Consider the following 9,682-nt stretch of genomic DNA (forward strand, 5'->3'; position numbering starts at 1 on the left):
TTTGGGAAGGGAAAATTCATTAACATTAGCAAAACTGAAAGCAAGTATCTTATTGCTTAGTGTGATGTTTAACAGGGGAAAGAACCCTTTGGGTTTCTGTGGCTGAATGTAAACATGAAAACTGCGTATTTCCACAGTCTACGACTGTACATTTCAATTATTAAATTTTGTAGAATTTGCATCCTAAACTAAAAAGCATTGCATTACACATTCTTAATTCATATAAACTTTTCTTAAAATAATATTAATAACAGACATAATAAAAAGTAAATGGAAACCAGAACTGATGACAATCTATAATGATGATTCATGCTAACCATTTAATTTAAGACTACAATTTAGATCAGTGTATATATAAGTTTAAATTGGAATCAGTAATAAATTGTGTTGATATTGAGGTCAGGTTTCTGCAGTACACCAAATGCTAAACTCCTAGCCCATAAATACCTTCACTGAAGGTAAAACATAAATCTATTATCTTTACAGCAGCTGCAATCTGAAAAATGTGCTCTCTTTTAATTGTGTTGCCTCATGTATCTTATTAACCAAGAAGCAACCTGAAAGAGAAATATACTATAAACTTAAAAACCTAAAACTCCAAAACCCTAGCTGGATGATCAAGAAAACTGTTCTTTTCTGTCATTCTCACCTTTCCTGTCATCAAATAAAAGTAAGGTTTTTTACAAGAGAAAATTCCCTGCTCCTACAGGGCTTACATAGCCAAATTCTCAACAACAATAAGTCTCAATTAGAGATTGCTAGAAAGTTAATTTCCACCCTCATTAAAATTTTGATCTTATTCAGATTAAAAGTGAATAGTCAATGTTTGTTGTAGGAAATTAAATGAAAAATATGTAAATATACAAACACATAAACTTCAAATCAAAGTGCTTTTTAATTATGTTTATATATAATACAAAAATTCTATGCTAAAGGTCAAAATGCAAAATTTGAAATGTTATCATCATCAAAACAAGAATCTCATAACTACTTGTTTTGTCACTTGTCAGTGAAATACTTAACAAGAGCATGTCAACTTTGACATAATATTCCAATTTCAACCATTTTTTCTTTGAACTTTTTTTTGACTAAACCTACATAACACTTGGTAGGATTGAACACAATTCAGCTATTCTACTTTTCCAGAGTTCTTATATTGTTCTAAGAGGATTTATAATGCTCAGAGGTTTCAAAATACTACATGAATCTTCCTTATAATTTTATTTTCACCTCTACTACCTCTTCTGAAATGCAGTCTTTTCTGTTTCTCTCTCTCTTTTTTAAATCCCACTTGACTAACAGGAACAGGTCTGATCCATCTGACCTAGAGCATGGCCAACAATGGCCAACCAGCTACTGAAGCAGTGCAAGTGAGGAGGGAGCAATCTCTGAAACAAGCAGGAAGGGCAAGGAGGAGATTCAGGATGGACCCAGGAACTCTGAAACCTGTTCTGCCACAAAGAAGTTCCTCACAGAGGGCCTTGGGTTTCTGTCCCGGGGGGGTGAGGTTGAATTGCAAAGGCACACTGATTTGCTTGCAAATTCGAATGGAGAGCCTTTTAACCCACCCAGGAAAACAGAAACATGCAGCTGGAGAATATCCTGGAGCAACTATGGCAAAAAGGACTCATGCCAGCTCCCAGTTCTCTATGGAGGCCAAGATCACGTTTTCCAATGGATTTTTAGTTCAGCTGCTGACTCATAAAAGAAGAATCTGCATAGTGATGAACGAACTTTAACACTTCACCCTTTAGAAAACACTGAATTTACAATGGATGATACCTTTAACAACCAACCTAGTAGCAACTCTTGTGAGAAGAAAAGATGCAATTATTCATTAGAGATGCAGTTTGTAAATTATGACTAAAGGGGGGAAAAAGGGTAATGCAAGAATAGAAGAAAAAAATTAAATACAAATTTAAGTGCTTATTACTGGGTAACCACTGCATCCTATTCTGCTACTAAATGCAGCTGAAACTTCCAAGAGAATGTGCCCTATGACAGCAGTTAAGGAAAGCTGCAGTAAATAGTATAAATGGCATTGCATCCCTGAAACATAAACAGCTCTTTGACACAGTTCAATTACATCTATAAAGCAAAGGAACGGAGATCCTACCATCAACTCTGACACAACATATATTTGCAACACTGCCAGAGAAAGGTTAAATGGAAAGGTTTATATATTCCCTTTGTGGAACTCTTCCTATTCATGTCAAGGATTGTACACTGAACAAAATGGCATGAGATAAATGATTCTGCCTAAAGACCAAAAAAGTCACTATGAGAATATCTTTAAAAAAATTATCTGCTTATAATGGAACCTAGACAGTGTTCATATTAAAAGGTAAAAGTTCTAAACAAGTAAGAACAAAATCTGATTTTAAAAGCTTTATTTCATGACATAAGAACACTAACTAAATCAACCTTTTAAATGTCCCTAACTTATCCATAGCCACAGAAAGTGTATGTTTAAATCACATTAAAGCCATGTATATCATTGGAAATGAGAAATAGAAGCCTCAATCTATGTGAGCACTGGAATTCATGCTTGTGTTTTATCTAGCTGCAGAGTTCAAGGTGAGCCCCTGTGTACTTAAAGCTATCCACACAGAATGATTCCAAATAGCTGGGTGAGACCTAGAAAGGTCACATTGTCCAGCCATTTGCTCCAAGGCAGGAACAGCTGCCTTTTTTGACAGAGTGACATTTTGGACATATGTTTATCTAACCTGTTCCAGTGATGGAGACTACTCATAGATAATATTTTCCTTTAGCCTTGTCATATAGGAGTCTGCCTTGCTGCAATTTTAGTCATTAGTTGCTACTGAAGACAAGTTATTCTCTCCTCTGTGGAAGCCTTTTACACACTTTATGATTGTTACCATGTCATCTCTTAGTTTTTTTCTCTATAGCAGTGTTCTTTCATTTTCCCTTCACATGACAGTCCTCAATTAGTCCATATATTTCTTTCAGTGCAGTGTTTGAAACTGAAGAAAATATGCCTCTTGGGATCTTACCATGGTTGAGTAGAGCACATGCACCATCCTTGTGATGTCTTGTACCCATCTTCATAACAATCCTCACATTTCTCTTGATGTATCACCCCATCGAGATGCTAATATTGAAACTGTGTGTTCAACTCAAGCACCATGCCTGACCTGGGGTCTGGCCTCAGAACCTGCTCCATTTGCCTGTTTCAGAAGGTTGGGTAAAATCCAACTCAGAAACACACTCCAACACGCTGCCCCCCTTTGGTTGAGGGAGATGAACAGGTTTCACAAACCCTCTTTCAAACCCAGACACTTAGCACAACTGACTGTTCAATGCTGACTGCAAGGAGTGCTAACTGAAGTTAAGTTTATTGGTTGGATGGAAAAAAAGAAAAGAGGAGAAAGCAGAGGAAGTGTTCCATGATGAGACACAGCACCCAGCACTCACAGACGTTACTCCAGGGCAAAGTCTTATGGTCATTTCTGAGAAGCCACAACCAAAAACAATCCTCGTGTGCACTTAGCATGGCCTCTGCATACTGCTCCACAGAAAGTAAACTCATAGGTTCTTCTTGTTCCTGTTGTGATTATGCAATTCTCCAGTTTAGTAAATACAGCATCTGCCAATTGCACTGCATTAACACTCCCAGCTCAGCCCTCATCAAACCCAGAAGTTGGATAGAATTCCACACTGCTGGCAAGCTTGCAGCATTTCCTTGTACTGGATCGTAAATGCTCCCATCAAATTAACTTTGTTCCCTCTGCAGAGAGTCCTCAGGAGAGATTACATTAACCATGGCTGCCTTAAATTCCATTGGTATGCATTTTTCCTAGGAAGCATGAACCACACTGGAAATGCAAAATACCAGTGACCCCAGCTGTGCTCTCAGACTAACAGACTGCAGCCTTGGTAAGTTTTGAAACTGGGTATGCTACAGAGATTTCTTTTTTCCAGGGCTTTTAAGGTTACAAGCAGTAGGACTGTGCAGTAATTCACACAGTCCAATGAAACCATAATGACTTTTATAAAGAGCAGGGTCAAATTATGCTTTTATTTTTTTATTTATTTTAATATGATATTTTTAGCTCCTTTGTGGAGATAAACCAGTAGGATACAACAGAGCATGTGATAACTGTATTTGGTATACTTCAAAGCATAGCAACTTTCTGCGCATCACTGCATAGCAGTCCTGAAGGAAACACAAATTTCAGGTCCAAAGCTCTGTCTCCTGAGGTCTGTGCAGGTGTAGGGACCTGCAGCACTGCTCCACCAAAATTTGCCAAAAAGTCCTTAATGAAAAATACTAAGGTCTGTGACTATTCTCCTCAGGGAGTCTCTCATCACCTGACATTATGCATTTCTTCATCTACCTCCTTCATGGTCTCAAGAGTCTCTTCTTTGAAAGGAAACAGCCTTCCTGAACTACATTTTTTAGAGGAATCTGGTATTCAGTAAGGCAGTAGATGTCACAAGATTTTGCTCTAAATGGCCTGTATGTGTTGCTAATAAATTTTTGACCGGACAAAAAACTTTTTCAAATTATAAAGACCTTTTCTTCATCAACTACATTTGTTTACAGTGTAGAGAGATAGCTCTCCTGTCATTTATCATCAGCTCCAAGTTACATCTCAGACAAAACCTAATATGAGTCAACTATTTGCTGGGGTTTAGGAGCCTGCATGAGGATATAAACTCTGAACAGGAATATTCAGAGCCAAACAAAAACACTTTTTCCCAAGGGGTTTTTAAACTTTCAATGAACTATGAGTATTGATCTTACTCTAAATCTGTGGAAATGAGTTTCTATAAAACTGAATTTAAGACCTATGTCAACCTCATTTATAGTCTTAATTTATCCACTATTTACTAGCACTATTTCAAACCACTCTTTCAGAGGAAATGACAAAAACAAAAAGCACCAAAAAAGAGGAAGAAGCAGTATGAAAATTAACAAAAAAAAAGATTATTACTTTAGACAGAAATATTAGTAAAATATATTTGACATGCAAATAGGATTTGCTGTCAAATAGTCCCTGTTTACATATCAACTACAGAAAAAAATATATACTTAAATGCTAACAGAAAAAATATACCTGATATACATATTTCTAATCTTGTATTTCTTTTGCTACTTCTAAGATAAAAGCCAAAGTTCCTGAAGTACTATGATGAAAGTTTGGTCTTAGTTATGGATTTTAAATTTTTTTTAACAGAGTAAAACTCAGGCAATATACAAAATGTTACTATTTCAGCAGTAGATAAATGCAAAATAAACACTCCTTAATAGCAGTTTATCCTATAAAAATAATTTTACCCCCACTCTGAATGCTGATGTCTGGAGACAGTAGAAGTCCAACGAATATAAATTATATCAGGATTCTGGAACATACTTTGACAGAGTAAAAATTACAGTAACAGCCTCCTAATTCTGACTGATGACATTTGCAAAAGAACTTTGCAGACACTTTCAAGACTGTGTGGCAGCACTTCAACAGTGAGCCCTCACTTACACAACTGGGAGCCTTAATTGTTTTGCGAGCTTTCAGGAGACTGTCTGTTTCACTTCGCTTAATTCATGTCATACTCAGTTTGGCTACTGTAAAACACACATACACACAAACATCGCTGTTTAAGGACCTCCGTCCTGGATTTTTAGCATTTTTGTCATCAAAAGGAAAGTTCTGCGCGGGCCCAGGGGCAGGGGGGCAGAGGGATGGATAGACGGAGGGAGGGATGGATGGAGGGATGGACAGACGAAGGGAGGGATGGAGGGACAAACGGAAGGAGGGAGGGATGGAGGGATGGACAGACGGAGGGAGGGATGGAGAGAGGGAGGGATGGAGGGATGGACAGACGGAGGGAGGGATGGAGGGATGGACAGACGGAGGGAGGGATGGACAGACGGATGCTGGAAGGGAGCCGGGCCGTGCGCGGGCGCCGCTGCGCCCTCTGGCGGGGCCAGCCCCGCTCCGGCCAGCGCAGCCTCGCACCCTGGCACCAAAGCCTGGGTTTAGAAACCCCCAGGGGCAGCCAGGTAAGTTCCGGCATGCCCAGAAAATTATTTCACTTGAATTGGTCCGACCTGATTTTCTGCGGTAAGATAATTCTAACGAGCTGGCAAAAAACGCCTCTGCATTTTTTTCCCCATCTCTGTTGAAATCAGAGCGTATCCCTTTGGTGGCATCCTCAGAAATCCTCCCCGGCTCCAGCTCTGCCAGCGCTTACTACATGTTTCTATTTCTTGGTACTGCTTTTCCATTTATTTTCAAAAAGGTGTTTTGTTACTGAGCATTTGACAAAAAAGGTAAAAACAGCATTCCCTTAAGAATTTGAAGCTACCTCAAATATTTATTCTTTAATTCTTTAAAGGTTTTATCTGGGCTGATCCAAAGGGATACAGCAGGTGCTAAATAAAGTAAAACTTCAAAACATCACTTTTTTCATTTTGACTCACAAAACCTGAACTTGAATTTCTGACTTTACATATTTTTCCTCTTCTCACTGATAAGACATGGTCCATCATTGCTTTTTTTTTCCTTTTTCCCAAATAGCTGCAGTATTACAAAGAAGCAAACAAACAAGGAAATAAAACTCTGATTTTGAAAATTACATTTAATTATTACTGTCATAATATAGATTTTTAAATCAAGAACTACGGAAAAGATGCCAAAGTTATAAAAATCTAGATGTCAAAACTGACTTCAGATGGCCCATCTTGCTACTTGAAGAAAACAACTACTTGCTATATTTTCTTCAGAATGTATTGAATACCAAAATAATATTTGCTGATTATAACCTCCTTCCTACTTCATATCACATTCAGGAAGACACAAAACATTATTAAGCAATTTATGAATAAATAATCCACTGGTAAACCTCCTATTTAGCATCTCCTGGTACAGACATTGATGACTACTATAACCTAATAGCCTAAATCAGGGATGTGCGGTGGTTTTTTGCCCACTGACAAATTTTACTTCATTTAGTCAGCACTAACATCTTATTGTCTGGATACATTGGCTGGAAGATAATAAACTTTGTGAGTACAGTCCACTACCACACAAGATTGCAATTCTCTTTTTCTAATATCACCACTACACATTTTTTTTTCCCCCTTATAACTAACATTAACAAATACCAACATTTGTTGCCTACAGCCCTGAGTGTAGCAACATGGGGTTTGCAGCAGTACATGAAAACTCTCCCCCTGGATTTTCCCTTTGGCCCCAAGTGACATGTGAGCCCCGGCAACCTGCTGAGCTACCCCGTCGTTTAGCAATTCCGAAAGCCAGTGGTAGGCCCCTGCCCGGGAAACTCCCGCTCTGTCTAGCGCATAATCTCACTGGACATTAAAAAACAAAAACTACCCAGTCCCTGTTGTTCGGGTCAGTTACACAGCGACCACAAAACTTTTCACACTTGTATCAAACCTTTAAGGAAAGGAAGAAGGGGCAGTTCTGTTGCAGCAGGGAAGGCAGTGGGCGTGTTCCATCTGATAACAATCTAGCTGGTATTTCGAATACACAGTTTTTGAAAATACCTGTAAGCCAGAATCTGCTGCACAAAGGTCCCCCGACACACAAACCCCACGACTTTTCTCACTATCCGCAAATGTGCCAAGATTTCCTTTAGCAGCTTTCCCCTCCACAGCACAGGAATGCAGGATACAGAAGGCTTTAGCGATCAAAAGGGAACCCCATGCTGTGGGAAACAGTGGCCCAAGAGAAAGCACTACAGGTGCCGTGTGTCACGCATTAACAGGTGTCTCCGAGAAGGACTGACAAGAGCACCCTGATACTTCACAAGCAAACTTAGGCAACAGAGCCTCTTGCTCCGAACGAACAGGTCCCACGGCCCCTGGGGCTTCTTCCTTTATCTTTCTCCTTCTCTCAACGCCCAGTTTCCAGGGAAGGCTGCAAGCTACTGACTTCCGCGGGGGAGGAGAGTGCCCGCTAGCTCTCCCAGGCAGGATCTGCAGGGAAACTTTGCCATCCCTCCACGGCTCGCTGCCGGGAGAGCAGGGGGCCCCGGCGGGGAGGGGGAGGCTGTCGGGGCGCCTCTCCCGGGGACTCCGGGGCTCCGTCCCTCCCTTCCCGGCTCTCGTGCATGGCTGGGAAGGAGGCTCCGGGGACCCCGCGAAGGGGAGCAACACCGGCGCCCAGTGATCGCGGGGCAAATTCACTAAAGGAGGAAAGTCCCGAGTTCTCATTAAAATAAGAAATGAAGTCATAGAGAGCTCTTTCCGGAGAAGCCCGGGTAGGGAAGGATGAGAAGCCGGGACCCCGGGCCTCTCCCGGGAGGAGGGGGGAGCCAGCCCCGAGCGGCGTTTGCCCTCTCCGGGTACGCGGCCCGTGGAGCGGCCGGCAGAGCCCACACCGCGGGGGCTGCGGAGGCGGCCCGGCCCCAGACCCGACCCCGACCCCGGTCCCGGTCCCGCCGCGCTGCCCCGGGCTCCGCGGAGAACCCGGGCCGGCCCCGCCCGGCAGGTACCGGCCTCGCTTACCGCGGCTCTGCCTCGGCGTCTCCCCGCCGGCGAGCTGGCAGCGCTCGCTCAGGCACTGGAAAAGTAATAGAAATCCAGCGGCTAGTTTGCTTCTCCGCAGCCTCGCCATAGCACGGAGCCTGCCGAGACAACTCTCCGGGTGCGGGGTGCTCGCCGCTCCTCGTCGGTGCTGGGGAAGTCCGGGGGGGGCGGAGAGCAGCGCTAGCAGGCGCCGAGCAGCCCTGTGCTCGGAGCAGCGCTCATACACTGGGGCGGCACGGACGAGCCGCTGGGGCTGAAGGCGCTGGACCGGGTCTGGGGGGCGCTGGAAGGAGGTGGAGGGAGCTCCGTCCCCCTAACTCGCGCGGCCGCGCCGCTCTCAGTCCAGCGGCATCACCGCTAGGGAAAACAAGCCCAGCCTCGCTGCGAAGTGCCAAACTCTTCCCTCCTCGCAGCCTGCTGATAGATTTTAGGAGAGCCACTGAGATCCTCCCTTTCTGGCTTGCCCCCACCCAGCTCCCTTCCCCCGCAGGGTGAGGCAGGGTGCCCGAGGGACGGAGCCTCTCCTCGGTGTACCGCTACCGACTAAACCGCTCCGAGGGAAACGAGCGGGCAAACGTTCCAGCCGGAGCCAGCGGAGCGGCCCCCGAGCACGGGGAGAGCCGGACCCGGAGGGCGGGCAGATGCGCCGCGGGAGAGGATGCGCGGGCGGCGGGGAGGCAGGCGGGGACGGACGAACAAGTTCTCTCTCTCTCTTTCGGGGAGGTTTTCTCGGTCGGCGGCGCTGGTGCGGGGCCGAGGGCAGCGGCGCGGGGCGGGCGCTCCCCCGGCCCGCAGCTCACCCGCGCAAGTGCGGGCAGGGCAGGGCAGGGCAGGGGGCTCGCCTGAGGCCGGTCCCGGCCGCCGCCGCGCTCTGCCCCCCGCCCCCTCCGCAGAGCGCGGCGGGGCGCAGGCGCCGGGGCTTCCCCGTCCGTGCCGGCGCTGCCGCGGGGCCGCGCTCCGCTCGGCGGTCCCGGGAGGCGCGGCCGGGCCCGCGCCTGGCCCCCGCACGGCTCCCGGAGCGCCCCCAGCCTCCGCTCACGGCGAGGGCGGGGGAGCGCGGACGGGGTCGGCACGGAGACCCCCGGGCCCGCCGGAGCTTCGCGGGACGGGGAGAGCCCGGCCCGAGGCCGCCTGCTTGTTCAAAAGTTGCTGTGTAAACGTGCGCCA

The 9,682-nt window shown here is 45.2% G+C and overlaps 1 protein-coding gene across 1 annotated transcript in view; it reads right to left on the bottom strand.

Annotated features, from left to right (window-relative positions):
- The window catches only part of PLXDC2 (plexin domain containing 2), a 249,047-nt gene extending 239,902 nt beyond the window's left edge, over positions 1-9,145 (bottom strand). The window contains exon 1 of the mRNA XM_088160730.1: positions 8,495-9,145. Within this exon, the coding sequence (XP_088016856.1) occupies positions 8,495-8,603 (109 nt within the window). The 5' untranslated portion in view covers positions 8,604-9,145. The remainder of the gene's footprint in view (positions 1-8,494) is intronic.
- Between the last annotated feature and the right edge of the window lie 537 nt (positions 9,146-9,682).

Source organism: Sturnus vulgaris, chromosome 1, assembly GCF_052056855.1.
Source record: "Sturnus vulgaris isolate bStuVul1 chromosome 1, bStuVul1.hap1, whole genome shotgun sequence".
Classification (NCBI taxonomy): Eukaryota; Metazoa; Chordata; class Aves; order Passeriformes; family Sturnidae; genus Sturnus; species Sturnus vulgaris.